The 21,452-nt window shown below is 36.5% G+C and overlaps 1 protein-coding gene across 1 annotated transcript; it reads left to right on the top strand.

Annotated features, from left to right (window-relative positions):
- Window positions 1-13,818: 13,818 nt before the first annotated feature.
- Window positions 13,819-15,879, top strand: LOC113341741 (G-box-binding factor-like). Its single transcript, XM_026586502.1, has 3 exons — window positions 13,819-14,213; window positions 14,331-15,173; window positions 15,831-15,879. The coding sequence occupies exons 1-3, from the start codon at window positions 13,819-13,821 to the stop codon at window positions 15,877-15,879; spliced, it is 1,287 nt and encodes a 428-aa protein (XP_026442287.1).
- Window positions 15,880-21,452: the final 5,573 nt, after the last annotated feature.

The raw sequence follows: 21,452 nt of genomic DNA, 5'->3' as shown, positions 1-21,452 counted from the left end.
TCTATAAAAAGATCAGTGCGACAAGAGGCAAAATGTGGATACAAAATATCGCTCAACCAATAGGAATGCGAAAAAGGAATTTGACAACATGATTCCTAAGACGAAGAACACAATTTTATTACGTCACTACCGACGAACGCAATGACGTCGTAGAAATCACACAAAACATGTGAAGACAGATGCGATGATTACAAGACAAATATGATTATATCTCCCTCTCAGATCCGAAACAAAGAGCTTTATTAGCTGTCTTTCACTATGTAACCTCCTATATAAGGGACTAGAAACCATTGTACCAGAGAGATCTTTTTGAAAATTTTTGTGAGGAATTTAAGAGAGAGAAAAATTATTTGATCTCCAAGTTAGGTTTCTCTGTATTGTATTTGTGAAAGTCCATGTTCTTAATATCAATACTTAGACTTTTCTTCATTATGTCTTAGATTTATTTCATGATATCACTTGGGTACAGCTTGTAGGATTTCCTGCAACTACATGATATTTTCACCTTTTCATTTCCATCTAAAAATTGGTTAAATTGGAAAAGGGAAAGGATCACTTTTACTGAAACTACGGAAGTACTACTAAAGCGTAATTTTAAGCATATCTACGCAGCTTCCATCATGCCAGGCTTGAATATAAAGATGAAATTTATAAATTCTACTGACCAACTTTTTAAACTACAACTTGAAGAATACCTCTCAGAAAGAAGAAAAAGTGTTTAGAGTCTTTAGACGGTTTAATTAGTTTAATCTTAGATCCCATCCAACCTAATTATGTAGCTAGCCATGTTAATGTCGACATTTTCCTTACTTTTTCTCAGAAGCCAAATGGCACTTCCAGTTACACATTTCAGAGCCCAAGGCTTCCAAAAATGAGTCCATGATGTCCTCATTTTCAGCACAGTCATGGCTGCATTATTGTCAAATTTACCATATTATCCCTTAAAAATACCACCACTTGTAGAAAAACCATGGGTACTTGATGTCAACTTGACATATAATTCATGACATAATTGTGGTTAGCGTGTAGTTAAACTCCAAGCTAGCACAAAAACAGGAGGAACATAGGAGAAGAAAAAAAGGAAACAAAATGAATTGTATTGGTAATGGAATATCATTAGTATTTAGAGTGATTTTGAGGAAGAGTTATTGTAGATTGAGAGAATTGACAGACTTATTTTGTGAGTTTATGACTTTTCTTGTCTCAGCTGTTCAGTATTCTCGTCTAGTCATTTCTCGGGGAGGCGGTCGTGGTCGTCAACGGCAATCTAATCATTTTCCGGGTAGACATTCGGCGATGTGGTCCTTCGATACTCGGCCAGATAGGTAGTTTTAATGGATTGTATCCATTTTTTTGTGTGTGTGTGGTTTGAGAATTTGTTGTCACCACTAGAAATATTGGAAGTACGGTGGAAGAAAATCTTGTGTACTACTAATACTAATTACTTATATGATGAAATTTTGTGGTTTACATGTTTTATTTTGGAGTTTCGGTAGGTTGAATTATGTAAGAATATTAGTAGTTTTTGGATACATTGGGTGCTTGGGGTTAGGTTTACAATACCTCAAAATCAATTGCTGATAATAGACAGAAAGTCAAATTATGAAATGATGAAACCACCAAGATTGAAATAACTTCAAAACCAATTGATGATAAAAAATCGGGAGTTAAATTAGTAAAGGGCAAGAGGAGTTTAACTATTACTTGCTTGGTACCAAATTCGATCTTGAAGATCATGTTATATATACTTAAGCACTTAGCTAGTTGCAGACAGATACAAGTTGATGCCTGTTAAGTGCGTCAGTATTATTGTTAGATGAGTGTACTGCATTTACGATTCTATTCTCAACGGTAGGGCATCTTGTTTGAAGGTTGAACTGTGGTATTGCCTTGAGTTTGGGCATGGATGGAATTTCATATATATGAATACACCTAGATGCTTATAGGTTCTCAGTAGTTCCTGCATAATTCTTTCAAATCGAATTAGTTTGTTTCGATTTGAAACTTCAACAAGTGTTTGATGGCTGGCTAGTATGTCTGCACAGTTCTGTCTTCTATATTGTTGCACAAATCTCAAAGATATCAATATATGCCTAGGACTCTTTAACTAGCTAGCTATGTTCCTGGTGCATAAGCTTTTGTACATGCATGTGTTTTTGGAACGGAAGAACAAAGAGGATTTGCATGTTAATCTGGTATATTTTAGTGTTGAGCACCTTCGATCTATCAACACATAACAGAGACATGATTAAAAGTATATGCATTTCCAGCTTGTTTGGTGTAAATATGTGTAATCAGTTTGTACTTTGATCGCTCCTACTGTTAACCAAACTGTAGGGGTAAAATATGGCACACATAGTCATCATGCGAAGTGGTATGATTATAAAGCAGCGAACTACTTTCGCACCTAGCATATCCAAGATGACGGAACCAATGACGTCATGAATTCACGAGTAAAGTGTGAGGTCTGTGCGAAGTTCAAAGAGCATGTGCGAGAAGATCCAATATAAGCGTGCGAGAACGTCGCACGCCAGATCCGAAAATAGAGGCTTTATTAGCTGTCCTCCACTATGTAAAACTCCTATATATAGGACCAACTACCACTGTGTTGAGGGAGAGTTTTTTTGGAGAGTTGAGATATAACTTTAGGAGAGAGAAAGTTATTTGCTCCCCAAGTTAGGGTTTTATCTTCTTTCTTTGTATTGATTTCTAAACTTAATAAAATTCTTCTAAGTGTTCTTCATAATGGTTTCATAGTTTGTTCTATAGATTATTTAAACGGTGTGGTTGTAGGATTTCCTGCAACTACATTTTGGCGCTGGAAACAGGGAAAAGTATTACACCTGCTCGTGAAAGTCTTAAACTAATTTTTCGAAAAGTTCTTATTATTCTTGTTTTCGTGAAAGATTTCAATTGTTTTCGCTGAGTTTCAATCTTTAAGTACACTCACTGAAAACACAGTCTTCGTTTAGGAAGGAAGTTTTGTGTGCATAAGTCTGTGAGGAAAGTGTTTTTCCAGGAAACGATGGTGAGGCAAACAACATCAGCAGGACAAAATGCAACACCAATCAGGAGGAGTTGAAGGATTGCAGGAAGAAGAAGAGGCGAAATCGCAGAGAAATCAAGGATGGGAGAGAGGAACAACAGATCTCGACCGCCCAGATCTCAGATCCAGCAATAACCAAAGGAGAATGACCACATAAACTATGATGAAGTAAGTGTTCATACTAAGGATACATATACTGCAGATGCAAACAAAGGGAGAACGCGGGAGGAAGGAGTGGTAAGAGAAAATGACCATTGCAGAACTCAGACAAAGATTGGCAGATGAAAGAAGGAGAGAAGAGGAAATGCGTGCGATCTTGACACCACAAAATAATGAACTAGGAGAGGAGAACCACAGATTGCAGGAACAAAGTTCAGAAAATAGATCCAGAACAACACGTGCGAGCTCAAGATCAAGAACAAGTCGAAGTACCTCCAGGCGAAGAAGATCTGATCACAGAGAGGATGAACAAAGACAATTTTTAGATAATAATTTGGCTAATAATCTTCAGGTAGACGATAACATACAAGAGAATGAACCCAGGCGAGGACTTAACAGATAAGATAGACCGGAGCGAAATGGAGAATATAACCGCATCCAAGACGACTCATAACAGGAAAATGACCCAGAACAAGCAAGAATGATACTCCATGGAAGAGAAATGCTGAGACGACAAAACGAGAGAGATAGAGCCGCACAAGAGCACGCAAGAGATGAAAGAGAAAGGCGGAGAAGGAGAAGAGAAGAGGCCGAATAACAGGAATTAGAGGAGGTTATGCATCAAAACAGATACGAAAAACAGATTGAGGTAAGCACGCTTGAAAAGACCGATGCAGCAACAGGAGAACCCCTTCTCTAACGGTGAAATTTTAAGAGAAATAGCATAACTAAAATAATTAATGGCAAGAGGAAAAGATGGAGGAAGAAGGCAGCTATAAGAGGCGATAAAAGAAGCAGCAAAGACGCCCTTCGCACGATGGATACAATTAGTAACAATACCAACAAAGTGCACACTACCCACATTTCCTAGCATCTTTGATGGATCTACATGTGTAGTCCAGCATATAAAGGCGTACAGCTTAGCTTTGCTACAATATGAGGATAAAGACGTGGTCTTATGCAAGTATTTTCCAGCGAGCCTCATAGGAGAAGCTTTGAAGTGGTTCGACGGATTGCCAGTGGGTTCAATAAGATCATTCCATCACTTTCATAGTTTGTTCTTGGGATAATATATCAGCAACAATATGCTAAGGCCGGGAATTGAGAAAGTATTCAGCCTGCGAAGGAGAATGAATGAAAGCCTACGAGCTATGACCACTAGATGGAGGACAATGTGTATCGACATGGCAGGACGAGTGGATGAAAGAAATCTCATCCTAGCATTCATCAATGCATTATTTCCAACTGACTTGTTGTATACATAGATATTCAGGATGAAAGATAGAATAACGATGGCAGAGATGCGCGAGTGCCGGGAAGAATACATCGCTCTTGAAGAAAATCAGAGAGATATGAAGTCTTACTCAGTTGCAGTTACGAGCGAAAAAGAAGGAACTACAAGTCTATTACCAAGAATAACGAACGCTGTTGCGAGCACTTCACAGGGAAGTAAAGAGAAAATAATCACAGAAGACCAACAAAAGCAGGTAGCAATGAGTAGCAGAGATCAAGAAATGAACGAGCGAGAATACAGAGAAAGGAAATGCAACAATCATGAGGGAAACAACAAAGTTGCAAGATTCGATAATCAAGAAGAAGGATACGGAGGAATCAAGAGATACTACAATCAAGGACCAGGTGGGAGAAGTAGACCTATGAAGAAATCAGGATGCCGCCTCTTAACACAACAGTGGAAAATTTTTGGGAAGTTGTTATATTAATGGAAGAGATAACACCACCACCTAATCTCGGGCAAGAACCACCATCTGGGAGAAAAAGTAAAGAATTCTGTGCTTATCATCGTTTCCACGGCCACACAACGAATAACTGTAAGAATATACAACTAATCATATTAAGAATGATCGGACAAGGAAAGCTTAACCACTTCCTAGCTACACCACTACCGTCACCACCACAACCAACAACAGGAGGACAATCGTCAGGTGCGGACAAAGGAAAAAACACATTTCTGATAGAAGTGGGAGCGAATATTAAGAACCTACACTGTAATTCAATAATACACTCATTCAAAAGCATAAAAGACTTCCATGAAAATGTGTTGAGTCGCGTGTTTGCAAGAGATGTTGAAGGAAATGAAGTACTCAACTTAGTAAAGTTGCCAAAACTAGAAGATTGGCAAAAGCAACAAATTGCATTTATCGCAGAGGAGGTACCAGGAGGTGGTGAACTTCATGAGAGTCCGCTGTGGTTAAATTAGAAATCATACCTAGGATGAGAAAGGAAGATGATGAAGGCGCGGAACATGATACATGGGAGATAAACAGAATACTAATAGATCCTGGGAGCTCGGTCGACATATTGTTTTATCATGCATATAAGACAACGGGTGGAAAGGATAAAGAACAAATTCCGTCTACTTATAAAATCTACGGTTTCAGCGGATTTGCTAACAAGCCCAAAAGGGAGGTGACTATGCGAATCCCTCTTAAGACAACCTCCAAAGAAATAACCTTTTGTGTCGTGGACGTAGAATCTCCATACAATGCATTAATTTTAAGACCATGGTTACACAGCATTTTGGGTGTGGATTCCACATATCATCAGTGTATCAAGTTCCCATTACCCCAAGGTGTTGGAATCATCAGAGGAGATACTAATGAAGCGAAAACATGCAATGAAATTTATGTTGAGAAAAGTGAAGTGCGTGCGAGTAAAAGAAGAAATTGGAAGAATGACGCAGAAGAAGACAGGAGGCGAGAACGATTGATGGTCGATTCCATAACTAAGAAAGGAGAAATTGATAAAGGTGCTGAATCATCAAAGAAAGCGAGTGATGGTACCAAAAATAAAACTATAGAAGAAGATAACACTCCTCAAATTCACATGGAGGCAATGACATTCGCAAGAGAATATGCGCTTACAAGGCGAGAAGAATTTCAACCAGGAGAATTGGTTATGAACGAAATACCACCATACCGAAAATAAGGGAATAAAAAGGGAAAGATAACATGGGCTGGACCATATGTGGTGAAGAAAAATGTTGGAAAAGGCATGTATGAATGAATGGATATGGATGGAAGTAATATGGAGAACATGGAAAATCGATTTTATAACAAAAAAGATCGCTAAGAGAAGAGATAAAATATAGGGGTAAAATATCGCACACATAGTCATCATGCGAAGTGGTATCATTATAAAGGAGCAAACTACTTTCGCACGTAGCATATCCAAGATGACGGAACCAATGACGTCATGAATTCACGAGTAAAGTGTGAGGTCTGTGCGAAGTTCAAAGAGCATGTGCGAGAAGATCCAATATAAGCGTGCGAGGACGTCACATGACAAATTTGAAAATAAGGGCTTTATTAGCTGTCATCCACTATGTAAAACTCCTATATATATGACCAACCACCACTGTGTTGAGGGAGATATCTTTTTGGAGAGTTGAGATAAAACTTTAGGAGAGAGAAAATTATTTGCTCCCCAAGTTAGAATTTTATCTTCTTTCTTTTTCTAAACTTAATAAAATTCTTCTAAGTGTTCTTCATAATGGTTTCATAGTTTGTCCTATAAATTATTTAAGGGGAGTGGTTGTTAAATTTACTGCAACTACACAAACTCTTTAGCTTGTTGGTCCATCTTAGAATAGCCAAAAGTTGGACAAAAATGAACGGAAGTTCCATGTCTTGATTATTGTACAATTAGAAATATCTATGCGGATACTTGAGCCTACAAATCAGTCCTACAATGATCCGATAAGTTCGGACTCGAGGCTCCTGATTTGATGCAACAGGCTGGTTGCATCACATATTTATGATTTCATATCTATTTAAGATAACAAATTTAATATTAGAGTTGCGCAACAAGTTATTAAATCTTCCAATGTTACCATGCAATTCTATTTTAAACATGTCAATAGAATCTTCTTGGTGTTCGTCGATTGTTTTTGCAACTTGGGTAAAAATGGCATTGCTCTAGAGAAAGAGAACGTACAGTTTGTAAGATATATTGGTACCATCTTCTATCTGTGAAGCTGTTCAATAGGTTCCTCTGTTATTATCATGGAAGGGGACCAAAATGGTCCTAAATCAGAGCACACAGTAAATTGAAATAGCGATGGAGATGCATGAACTGATAATGATCAGAGAGTCGACGCGGTATGCACCATATCTAGAGGTTACTGCTTTGTCAAGTACGTGTCACGTACCATATTAACAATTCATGTGCATGCATTTAATATCATAATCACCCCATACCCATTTCACTCGATCGACCACAAATCTCACCAACCCAATGATTTATACCTCCCATTTTCTTCTTTTGTTGTCTTTTTTTTTTGTAAATACATTCACACTAATGGTAATCTTTCCCTTACAGCACGAGTGCACGTAAATTCTGTGAACCTATGCCAAATGCAGTAACTTATACCTCACAATAATGGTTAAATTGTTGATTGCTGAGTAACTTTCAAAATTCACCAACATCCTAATTCCTGTCGACCAATAAGATTGTCCAAGCTTAACTAAAAAGCTTTTTGTTAAAATGATATTTACTATCTAGTGGAAATTTAGAGTTTGATGAATACCAATTTGGGGTGGCGTATATGTGTACCAACAAGTTTCTCGCACCTATTCGATTGATGGTAAAACTTATGCAAAATTTACTTTTATTACTGCCATCTAAGAACATCTTCACAAGATGAGTTTGAAAAATTATTGGGACAATATTGATACCCCTAGTGGCTAGTGGGCACATAGCTATAAAAATAATGCATGTCTATGGCAAAAAAAAATGACCACTCTATGCTATACAGAGTAGTAACAGTCATACTTACTCCATATATCTACCCTACTGATAACAAGATTGGCCATCCATGCTCTCTATTGGTTGCAACTTGCTGCTATACTATACTGATTCCACAAACCTACAAGCTGATATTTGGTGTCATTGCATGTACTCTGCAGTGTGTGTCTAGATCCTTCTAGAATGTTAGTAGTCTGGCCGTTAATGTGTTCCTTCTGACGGTCGGTACGGCTCTCATCTCACATACCGGTAGGTTAAAGGTTCGATTTTCCCTGGTGGCCACTCTCACAACAAATACTTTAACTCGGTATGAAATTTATGAAATTACGAGGTCCACAGTCTTTAACTTGCCCTAGAGATTAGCCACGGAAACAGCATCCCAAGTGAACAGAAAATTACAATGCAAGTACTACAAGCAGGTCTAAAATTCTTAGGCTTGGCATTTACAAAATCTCCGTTTGTGCTCCGAGGATGGCAAGCATGCGCTCAGGCACTGCACTGGGTTTGAGTCTGAGTCTGAGTCTGAGTGATTTCAAAACTCAGCTAGTACCCAATTCTTTACCGTTCAAAAAAAATAAAAATGAAGGAGTCTAAAGTCATTGGCATTGCAGGGTCTAGTTGTTGTTTCTGCTATTTCTTCTTCTTCTTCTGTTTGTAAGAAATAAAATTTGGTCCACCATGTACTGCTACCATTCCCCAGTAAATAACGGAAAATGACCATACAACAGGAAAATGTGGGGGTGCAAATGACAGAGAGACATATGACAGATTAAATGGACAGAAAGTTCTGTAACCCCAATATAAATGGGGGTGAGAAGAAGAAGAAGATGAGGACAGACGTAAGCTGACATACCGCCTTCTCTTTGTCCCATTAGAAGCCACCCACGTGGATCCATCATGCTGATGTGGGGTCCGACCACGTGGCAGTAGGGTTAAATAAAATTTAATAGCCGTTTTGATTGTGAGACGTCAACATCAGTTCAGAAGTTTGGCAGGAACGGTCCAACTGAATCATAAAAGAGAAAAGCAGGTGGTGAATCAGAAAGAAAATAATTTGTGCCTCATGACCATTTTACCCATCTTGTTAAATGACTCTTTTACCCATAAGTTTTTGAAATCAGTTTCAGTTTAGTCGAGAGTCTTCTGCATGGCTCTTCAAATCAAGTTTTCAAGCTGGAAAACAGTGGTCGAAAGCCAATATTTAACATTGGTTTTAGTGTTTTGCTTGAGGCAAGGCTTGAAAAAAAACCAAAGCATGTAATGGTTCAGCGCAGAGAAATGTACTTTAGTTTAGAGTTAAACATTTTAGTGCAGAATTACATGCATTGGTTATTTTGAGTGGTTTACCTAGCATTGGAGATGTAATAAGGAGTCTAAGGAGTGAACTATCTGCGCTAAATGGCCTAATACAAAAGCGCTAACCATTTCACTCTTGGTAGTGTATTTTCAATATAAAAAACATGACCCGGAAATAATTATACGAAATATGAATCAAGTTATGATAGAATAGTTTAATTAGTAGTACTATGATATACTTAAGGTTAGGACTTGGAATTAGTTGTTAAGTAAGCATGACACATTTTCAAGCGCGGACCCAGGTTTGTAGCAATGGGTGGGCAAAAACCTTACCTACCATGCCACAAGCTGGTCTGGGGTGCCAAATGGATTTCGAATGCCATTTTATGACATGCAAATTATTCTAAAGGATGGCTCCGCCCCTACTCACCGTGGGTCAATTTGAAGCGTGATTCATGGTCAGATTCGATTCGTACATACGAGTCAAACCGAGCTGAGAATTTGCAAAATGGCTCTTTTTAGGCCGAGTCGTACGAGTCTAAAACCATGCAGTATTCTTTTTCCCACATAAGTTGATCAGGATTACATGTGTGGACAAAATGTTAAGATCGCGTCAATCAAAGGATCTTATCCATCAAGTAAACTAGTGTAGTGGCTTGCCATATTGTCCCCCAGCTAGTCCCCCACTAATCGTTGGAGCTATTATAGACAATGCAAGGTTAATGTGCATCCAGCCAGCCTTAAAACAGAAATCAATGTGGTTGTTATGAAAAGTAAATAAGGGGTATGGTTACTATGCCGCCTCCTGCTGCATCTCTGATTTATGATCCCCACCTGCCTTCTCTTCAATTGCTATTTAGAGTGTAGTCCCCACACATACCCCCACCCACCCAAAAACCTGCAATATACTGCATAAAAAAAACAGACTCATGCAAGAATCTGTATTTCCTTTTAGAGTTTCTTTTTTCCTTCTCACTCCCCTGCCTTCTTCTTTGTATACATATATGGATATATTTTACATCCACCATTCCTCACCTGTAAAATGCATTTTACACTGTTTACTGATCATCAATATATGGAGTGCAAGTGTGAAACGAATCTAGAGGGGATAGAGAGAGGAAGAGAAGCAGGAGGTGGAAGAATGTTATTTGTTGAAGAAACCATCCCACAGACTTGTGCAAGCTAGTTGTTATGGGATTGGTGGATTTGTTTTTCTTTTAAATGAGTGTTCAGAGAATTCAAACAAAGCCATGCACATCTACTTTGATATTATCCTTATCAGGTCTGTTTTTTTCCTACAAAAATCAAAGGTATTCGTTATTGTATTTTGATGCATGATGTAAAAGAAAACTAACTATGGTTTCTTTTAAGTTGTAACATTTGTGAGAGAGTAATTGGTGATTATGTTCCACTCTTTCGGAGAAATTTGTAAGCATTTGGATTCACTCCATCCATACATGTATATAAGGCCTTGGTGTTCTTGAAACTTCTAGATGGATTAACATGTATACACTAGTTACTTAGTTTGTAAAATCATTCCTATTTTGGTAACATGTAAACCTAAAATCATTTCTATTTTAGTGACAATAATGTCAAAGTATTAAAGCTATCAATGAAGAAAATATTTGATTATATATTGTGATTTGGGTTCTCTAATAGTTTTCCAACATAGAACAAATTCGTTCTAGATTAAATCCTTACACGGATAAACCAAATACTAAGAGTTTAGGATAATGAAGTTCAAGCTTAGATACAGTGTTGGTGCAGGGCACTGATCTCTACTATTGGGACCCAATTTGAGCACAAAAGGGGCCCAGGTAAACCGCATGTTTGTCACTTGTCCAACATTAGTAGCTCTATTCTGACATTTTTCTAACCTCCAAATCGTTCCTTTATCCTGTCCATTAAATATTTTAAGATCAACACAAGATTTGATCCTTCTACTAGTACCACCCAATCATTTGATTAGATATCCACTAATTATAATGTCGGATACTTGAGCAAAAACAAAAGTTATATTAGGGGAAAGCAAAATGAGATATGTGGATTTCATAGGACCGAATTTGAGCAAACTAAGTACACGCATTTTTTAATACACTCTGCAACAATGGATTGATACACTCTGCAACCATGGATTCTATGAGATACCAAAACTGTAGAGTGGATTAACACACTTTGCAATAATGGATTTTATGAGATCCCCGAATTGTAGAGGAGAGATTCGATACGATGTTCTTAAATATGAGAGTCAGGCTCTTAGTCCTAGTTAGTTTATACATCCATACGTGTTACATCTAAATATCTTATCTTATTGCATTTAAATATCTTATCTTATTGCACTCAAAGTAGAACATTTTTATATCAAAACTTAATAGACCTTATGTGAAAACTTAATACGTGTTACATCTAAATATCTTATCTTATTGCACTCAAAGTAGAACATTTTTATATCAAAACTTAATAGACCTTATGTGAAAAGAATTTACAGTGTCAGAAGGCAACCATACATCTATCACTCCATCCATGAATTTAAGTGAAAGTTAAATCGGAATGGTTACATTTCCCTGCAATTTACCTGCAAGTTTAAGACAAGGCAGGCATTTATACGTAATGTATGTATGTATGAATCAATCAAAGTTGTAAATTTTTGTAATTATTTTAAATTCTTTTTCTTTTTTTCACGGTTGTTAAATTGTTGTTGTTGCAGTCCATCACAGTAATGTCTGATTGATACATAAAAAAAGTGACAGCAGAAGCCATGCCTCTGCAGTCCAATTTGTATTGAGTATATGTAAATGGGAATTGAAATTACAAGAGACTGAGACAGAGAGAGAAAGAGAGGTATGGAGACGGTACTACTAGTTGAGAGGCTTTAACATGTTGTGGGAAAGGCATTTGCAATAGGTCCAAGTTCTCTGCTAACATTAACATCATTTTCACAGTGTTATTTCACATTCATGCATTTTCATTTTAGTATAATTTAGCACAACTAACGGAGATTTATTTTTGATGTCTATAGTTGTTAATATATGTGTCATGCAATGTTGCATCGGATCATATAAAATGCCTTATTACGAGGCGTTGTGCTGCAGAGGCAGAACCAGCATTGACTAAACAAGGGTAATTGTCCTCGTGGCTTCTGCTCTGACTCCAGATTTATTTGCCCTTACTAAACCAATTTCTGGTAGGATCGGGATGCACAATACCTCTAGGTATGGATGATGCACTAGTTGAGAAGCATTGACAATTTGTCCAAATTCTCTGCTTTGCTATAACAGACTCGAATCATCATCTTTTTTTATAGTAAAGCAATTTCCAAAAGAAGTTGGTTTTTCTTTTGTTTATTTTTCTCGCAATAGTAATGGAGATTCTTGTGTCAGCCTTTTTCCTGATGACATTTATAAGAGAAGGACTGGTCCCATGGTTAGGTTTCAGAGATGATCCTCTTCCTCTGAGCATATTCATTAGATTCTCTGTGATTTATGTCAACATTACCTTTGTTATTAAGGTCTTTAATGACATTAATTATCCCTTTTTAAGGTAACTTAATACTCTTCCACTATTTGACCTACCTAGATGCTCCCCTAAAGGTAAACCTAACTTACTAGCTCAAATAATGTAAGAGTAAGTACACCTCTTTAATGTTAGTTTAATGATCTTAACGTTCTAGAAAATGAAAGTAAAACAAATTAAACTGATAATCAGTATGGAGTTGGGGGACATTAATATCAGATCCAACAAAGTCCATGACAGTCAATGTTTTGCCCTATCCGTTAAAACTTGAAGGACAAATGTTAGACTAAGATGGTGTTCAGATACCACATAAAAATGAAAAATGAAAAGTTGTGTTGAAACTAGAGCAAAAAACTGTGTTTCTAACATCATAGAATAACTTCTGCTTTTAGAGACGCAATAACACTAATGCTTCATTAAATTACTCATTAGTATTTTGTCAAAAAAAATTCTTAGTAATTCCAATAACATTTTGCTAAACCAAACAGATTCGTCACTAAAATGCGAGTATGGTAAAAACTAACAATGTTGGTACTTGTTTCCTCCCACACTACTACTACTAGATTTACTTGTTTCCTCCCGCACTACTACTACTAGATTCAAAACTAGAAAGAAACAAATGGTGTTGTTGCAAAATATATAGCAAAAGAAGGGCAATGGGAATTAGTCTAAAATGTGGTCCAACTGCCCATTAAATCCTGGTAATAAAATCCTCTAACAACCTTTTATTTCTTTTGAGCCGACCCTCTAACACCCTAAACTCCTTGCCAAAATGGGAAAAGCTCCAAAAACATTTAAAAACCCTAGAAGGCTAGAATGTCTTGTACCCTATTTATAACAACCATGATGTACAACAAGACCCTCACCTCACTTCACCCCCACCACCATCAACTAGACTAGAGAAAAACCTCATTTTCCTCCCTCGAGCAACTCTAATTCTATCTGCCTTTTCTTGTACTTTGCTCTCTGCAAAAAGAAACCCCCTCATGATATCCTCCCTTCTTAAGTACAATTATAGTGCTTGAGAAAGAAAAACAAAAATGAGGAGCAACACCAGATCATCAACAACAAAGCAAGGTAACAACAACAAAGGAGGAGGAGCAATGGAGATAGAGAAGCTCAAGAAGCTAAAAGATGAACCTCATTTATCCGGTGCTTATATCCGAAACCTCGTTAAACAATTAACCTCATCAAGAAAAGAACCATCACTTCCTAATATCAATAAACAAGGTCAAGATGTTGATCATGTGGATGAAAATGAGCAAAACCAAGGAACAACCACCAATCACTCCATTTCATCTCCTAAAAACCAACCTCAACAACAACCACAACAACCTAAGAAGCAAGTTAGAAGAAGACTTCATACAAGTAGACCATATCAAGAAAGGTTGCTAAATATGGCCGAAGCTAGAAGAGAAATTGTTACTGCACTCAAATTTCATAGAGCTTCAATGAAACAAGCCAATGAACAACAACAACAACAACAACAATCACAATCTCTTCATAGCCCATCTTCATTTGAACATGAACAACAAGAAAGAAGTAAGTACAGAAGAAATCCTAGAATTTATCCATCAAACACCACCACCACCACCACCAGCAACAACAACAACAATTTCACAAATTACTTAGAGAATTCTTCTTACTCATCTTTTTCTTGTCCTACTCCTTCTCTTATGCAACCAAATATGAATCATTTCTTGTCTTCTCCTTGTATTGAACCAACACTCCCTATTATTGATCATCTCAATCTCACTACTCTCCCTAATTATCAACCACTAGGCTTAAATCTCAACTTCCATGACTTCAACAATTTAGACACCACTTCACTGTACTACAACAACAACAACAATAGCCAATTCTCCTCAATGTATTCTTATCCATCTCCATCTTCATCTTCTTCACCACCGCCTACGCTCGCGAGTACTAGCACCACCGAAGAAACTCATTCTTTCGTTACATCGCCGGAAGGTGTACTTCCTCATTCATTCCCGATGACCGACATGATGATAGATGCCACCGGGGAGGATAATGGATTGCACCCAACAATGGATGATGACGAGATGGCCGAGATCCGTTCGATAGGTGAACAACACGGAATGGAGTGGAATGACACGTTGAATTTGGTTACCTCAGCTTGGTGGTTCAAGTACTTGAAGAAAATGGAGATAAACAATAATAATTCACATGATCATAACAAAGGAGGGTTGATATCCTCAGATGAAGATGGGATTATGAGTAGCAGCAATTTGTTTGATGAAGTCATGGAGTTTCCGTCTTGGATGAATGCTAATAATACTAGCGATGGTGATGAAAGCTTCTTCTTACAACAACACTTGGATGATTCTTACTACTCTGATAATAAGGAATACTTTCAAGAATCTGCTTTGCCATGGTAAGTAAATTAATTAATTCAAAGATAATTTTAATACACTACTAAAACATCTTAACATTTGATACTTCAACAATATTTTGAAATTTTGTGGGACCTACAAGAGATCATCAGGTCTTGTTGATCATTTCATAGAAAGAAAAATCAAATCATGATCATGATCATTACAAAATAGCTTCTTGTGGTAGGTGTATTGACAGTGTTAGAATAAGACTTGAGTTGTTGTGGGATGAGAATTTGGGTGGAAATAAGACTTGAGTTGTTGTGGGATGAGAATTTGGGTGGAAATATCATATTCTTTTGGATAAATTGTGAATGACAAGTGGCATGAGTTTACATTACATCTGCTCAAAGGTGGATGCCATGTTTCATAGTTAGAAAAAGCCCAGACCAGTCCAGCTAAGGCCAATAAAAACTAAGTTGATGCACAATCCTCAGGGCACTGACATCTGAAATCTGTCTGAGTTTTGGGGTTCTATTGGCTGAAACAATCAATTTACTCTAGCTTGCTGGATAAATTACAGGCCTTGTGAAAGGAGGCCCATCAAGAAATCCCCATAATATAAGCCCATGATGTCTTTATAATTATAATTTTTTTTTAATTATTTTCATTTGTAAATTAATCAACATTGCATATAATATCTTTCTTTTTTTTTGCAGTATGGATATTGGAGAAATTGATGGGATGGACAACGAGTGGTTAGCATAGTTAAGCCGGATTTGATTATTTTTACTATCAAACCTTTGGCTTTTTTGATATATTTATTTTTTAGTTTATAAAAATATGAATTAGAATAAGGTTTAGTTTATTTGAGGGAGAAGAAAAACAATAACATTTGCTGATGGAGAAGAGGATATTATGTTGAGTTCTCTTTATTAATTAATTTGATCAAAGTGTTCTATTTATTTATTCTTGTACTTTTTATTATATTTTGTTGTTTTTTTTTTCCTTTTGAGGAAAAACATGGTTATCAACAAAAACAAAAAAGAGAGGGAAAAAAAAGAATAAAATCATAGGGTGAGCTGAAGCGAAAGATAAGTAGTAGAAGAGATTATTTTCATTAATCATTGACAAAGTTACAGTTGCAATTGATCATGTCAATTGTCTAACACACACAATATCTATGATTAAACAGAGACTGTACGTACTTATACAGAGAGTCTAACAGAGACAACTAAGCATGCACCAATCAGAAACATGTACGACATCCCAGATAACTATTTAATAATTATGACAGGTTACAGTTGCAGTGTAAGAGAAGTGGAAGCTAGAAGCACTGTAATTGTTATTAGCCCCCATCAAGGTGAAGTGGTTTGGCAGAAAAAACTTTCAGCTTGTCACACAGAAAACTAAAACGAGGTCCTGCTAAACCCTTAGTAAAAATATTTGCCACCTGATCTACTGTTGAAATGTAGTTGACATCTAGAATTTTGGACTGCACAAGTTCCCTGATAAAATGATTATCAACTGCGAGATGATATATACGACTGTGAAAAACAAGATTAGAGGATAGTTAAATTGCACTACATTGTTACATTGAATGACATGAGGCATGGGTAAGAAAATATGAAGATCCTTAAGTAGCTGACACAGCCAAACCACTTCCGCAGATGTTTGAGCAAGACTCTTATATTCAGCTTCTGTGGAGCTTCTAGAAACTGTATTCTGTTTTTTGCTTGACCAAGAAATAGGGTTAGACCCAAAAAAATATGCAATAACCTCCTGTACTTCTCCTTTTATCTGGGTCTCCATCCCAATCAGCATCACTGAAGTCATTAGCTGCCATAAGTCCCTTTGTAAAAAGAATACCATAATCAATAGTCCATTTGATGTATCTTAAAATTCTCTTAGCAGCAAGAAAATGAACATCTGTTGGATTTTGCATATGTTGACATACTTGATTAACAACATAACTGATTTCTGGTTTGTCCAAGTCAGGTACTGAAGTGCACATACTAGAGATCTGTACCCAGTAGGATTTGCTAGAAGAGTACCATCAGAAGCACTAAGTTTATAGTTATCTGCAACTGGTGAAGAACATGGTTTTGCACCTGACATATTTATTTTGTCCAGTAAATCAAGAGCATACTTTGTTTGAGATAAGAATAATCCAGAAGAATTCCTTTTAACATGTAATCCCAAAAAAAAATGAAGTGCACCAAAATGTTTAACTGGAAAATGTGTTCTCAAATTCTTGATTACTTCACTGCAGTATACTAAATCATTGCATGTAATGAGTATATCATCCACATATACTATTCTAGTTCCTAGCTTTTGAACAAGCAATGAAGTATCAGCCTTGGAGGATACCAAACCATAAGAAAGAAGAATGGTGTGTAGCTTTTCATACCAGGCTCTAGGAGCTTGTTTAAGTCCATATATTGCTTTATGAAGCTTGCAGACATGGTGTGGCTTGTCTGGATCAACAAATCTCAGTGTTTGAACCATATACACTTATTCATGAATGAAAAAACGGGGGTCTAACAACCACACCAATATTTATCTTAGCAATCTGTATGGACAAACTCCAATATATTTTTAAGAGAATCAACTAGACAGTCAGACTCAATCTTATTAAAAGTATATCAAAGAGTTATATCTCACTTTCTAAATTCAATACTTACTCAAGCAAATAGAAATATGCGAGTCTAATTAAATAAAAGATAAATCACTTGAACGGTACCAAAGACCAATGTTCAAGGATCAATCAATTTAAATCAACAACCAAAGGTTGGATTTCCAAATTGATCGATTCAACGTACAGCCTGTGATATTTCAATTATATAACAAAATATAATGCGGAAAAGAAATAACACAGACAACAGAAGTTTTGTTAACGAGGAAACCAAATTTGCAGAAAAACCTCGGGACCTAGTCCAGATTGAACACACATTGTACTAAGCCGCTACAGAAACTAGCCTACTACAAACTAACTTCGGTCTGCACTGCAGTTGAACCCAAATCAATCTCACACTGATCCAAGGTACAGTTGCGCTCCTTACATCTTTGATCCCAGCAGGATGCTAAGCACTTGATTCCCTTAGCTGATCTCACCCACAACTAAGAGTTGTTACGACCCAAAGTCGAAGACTTTAACAAACAAATTTGTATCACACAGAAAAGTCTACGGTAATAGATAAATCTGTCTCCCACAGAAATACCTAAGAGTTTTTGTTCCGTGTTTTGATAAATCAAGGTGAACAGGAACCAATTGATAATCCAGACTTATATTCCCGAAGAACAACCTATAATTATCAATCACCTCACAATAATATTAATCGAATAGAGAAACAAGATATTGTGGAATCATAAATCGATGAGACGTAGGTGTTTGTGACTACATTTTTATCTTTCCTATCGGAGAAATTAATCTCAATCCAATCTTACGATTGTACTCAAATAAGATAGAAACAATAAGATCAGATCACGCAACTACAAAGAAAATAGTTGGGTATGGCTTCACAATCCCAATGATGTCTTCAAGTCGTTAACCTACAGGGTCTCGATAGAAACCTAAGGTTAAAGGAGAATCGACTCTAGATAATAAAACTAGTATCACGCAGGAGGTGTAGGGATCAGGTTTACCAGTTGCTAGGGTTCTCCTTTATATAGTCTTTCGATTCAGGGTTTGCAATCAATGTTAGCTTAGTAACAAAGCATTCAATATTCACCGTTAGATGAAAACCTGATTAGATTCAAGCTAATATCTTTCAACCGTTAGATCGAACTTAGCTTGTTACACACAAATGAAATGCACGTTTATTTAGGTTTGTGTAACCGTACCCAAACATGTACATTTAGTTGGCTCAACAGTAGTTACCCAAATGGTTAGCCATATGAGCACTTTCATATCAACCATAACTAGTTCAAATGACTCAAGAGAACTAGTTAGAGAGTTGTTCATCTTAACCATAACTAGTTCAAATGACTCGAATCAATTTATGAACTTTGTATCCACGGTTTGCAAGTATGCATTCCTTAGTTTATATAAGTTTAAGTTCACAAATAATCGTTTTTAGAAACTAACCCACTTAAGTACGCATACTGGTACGCGGACTTAAGTACCTGGAATAAGTTTGTTTTCAGTTCACATACTCTAGCAGAAATTCACGGGATGTGAACTTGCGACAGTGCGCGTACTGGTACGCGGACTTCAGTTCCGGTTTTCCTGAGCAACAAAGTACGCATACTTTGGTTCAAGGAATAAGGACTTACACACGTATGAGTTATCAGACAATGTTTATATCCTTCCAAGGTTATATTCTAAACTCTCATTTCAATCATTGAAACATTCGTAGAGGACGTTATATAGTTGTTGTTCACAAGATATTTTTCGTCAAAGCGATTTTCAAGTAATTGAAACTAATATGACTTTCGTCATTGGTAAAGATGAAATTGGCCAAAGCGAAAGCTCACCAACACATATTTCGAGAAATAGATCAGCGAGATAAACTCGGCTCAAAATAGCAAATGTGTATAATCATAGTCTATATAGCAATACGACTTTTGTCTCAAGATAGGAGATAGAGTAGATAGACTTTTGAGTGATAGATAAGTTCAAGTCTCCACATACCTTTTAGTTGATGAAGTTCCACCAGTTCCTTGAGTAGTTTTTCGTCTTTGTATGATGATCGCCATGGAGTCTAGAGCTCAACTACACTTTCTATCCTAGTCCGAGACTTAGCTAATAGTAGACTAGAAATCAAAACTTATAGTTTTGATCACTAATATTGACAAACATGCTTGAGATAGAAACGCATGAGAGTTCGACCTAGCAGTGCTCTAACAATCTCCCCCTTTGTCAAATTTAGTGACAAAACTATTAATACATATGGAATACAAAATAAATAAATAAAATTTTGTAGCTTCTCTTCCACATGCATGATCTCCTTGGTTCTTCAACATTACTCGAAATCTTCGTCACTTCCAAGTACTCCAATGATTCCAAAGGTTGTAAGTTCAGCATCATCGTTGTTGAAAATCCGTAGCTATAACAATGAGAAAACAAGAGTTCTCAATCATTGTTACATGGTGTCATAGTATTATTACACAACATCAAAGTTCAATTGTATCACAACTTCGACAACAATACTATGGTGATATGTATCACTCCCCCTTAGTCAATACTCCATCTCACATGGAAACCACTCCCCCTTACATAATGATCCGAAAACCATATGTATTTGTGGTGTGAACTACACATCAATTCTCCTCTTTTTTGTCAATAAAATTGGCAAAGGTACGGAAACTAGTGGGATCCTAATGAAATTTCCATAGAGACATTTCATGACCAAAAGAAAGTACATATCAACTTTTTAGATGCCATCATATAGCCAAAGCTAAATGCATTCATCAAGAAGTTTATAAAGATACAAGATAACCCCTATAATATTCCACAGCCGCACTCCCCACAAAGATTTGGCAATTAAGCACAAGTTCAATTAAGAACTCTCCCCCATAAAATGTCATTCCCGAAAGAACAACAAGAGCGACCTTACTTTCACAAGAAAAGAAGGATTTCTTTGGACATAAAAAATCACATACGAATATGAATTTGAATCCAATTAAATTCACCACAAGAGAACCCATGATTAATTTAATCGGAAATGCTCAACATAAGAGAACTTTTGGAGCCGCACAATATATACATAAAAATATGGATCAGGGAAGATCAATACTGCGGAATAGACAAGGATTCGTTCTATTTTCCATCACTATTTGCACAATGACATACAACAGACATAATCCTCGTAATCAAAAGTTCATCCTATCTTCCATCAATATTTGCATAATTACATACAATAGGCTTAACTTTTGTAATGTAAAAAGTTCATTCATTATTTTATCAATACTTGCATATCGACATGTGAAAGACTTCACTTTTGAAAAAGTATGGGACAATCATACTTCATGGACGCAAACACACATATCCCATAACAAATTGCAATATATAAAACCATAAAGATTAATACTGCAAAAATCATATTCCAAACAATTTTAGAATTTAAACAAATAAACCTAAAAAAATGAAGATGGAAACGTTGGACATAGCTAAGTGTAATCACAATAATGGCTATTCCAAACTTTAGTTATTCTTCCTAAAAACACAAGAATAAAATTCTCATCAGAAGATTTACTCGATATAATAGAGCTTTCTCAGAGCATATACCGATAATTCCTTCTCATTATTGAAAAACTCATTGATTATTGGATCGTTCAATTCCTCTAAATCTTCAGAAATATCAGTAAACTCACTAAGTTCTCTTTTTATCTCACACAAG

This window comes from Papaver somniferum, unplaced genomic scaffold, assembly GCF_003573695.1.
Source record: "Papaver somniferum cultivar HN1 unplaced genomic scaffold, ASM357369v1 unplaced-scaffold_31, whole genome shotgun sequence".
Classification (NCBI taxonomy): Eukaryota; Viridiplantae; Streptophyta; class Magnoliopsida; order Ranunculales; family Papaveraceae; genus Papaver; species Papaver somniferum.
The sequence above is the reverse complement of the archived record's forward strand: the minus strand, read 5'-3'. Positions and strand labels throughout refer to the sequence as shown.

Excerpts from the sequence above, each read along its gene's own strand:
- LOC113341741 (XM_026586502.1), top strand. The coding sequence starts at position 13,819 with ATGAGGAGCAACACCAGATCATCAACAACAAAGCAAGGTAACAACAAC. Across the intron at positions 14,214-14,330 it reads GAAATTGTTACTGCACTCAA|AAGAAATCCTAGAATTTATC; the intron begins ATTTCATAGAGC and ends AAGTAAGTACAG. Across the intron at positions 15,174-15,830 it reads CAAGAATCTGCTTTGCCATG|TATGGATATTGGAGAAATTG; the intron begins GTAAGTAAATTA and ends TTTTTTTTGCAG.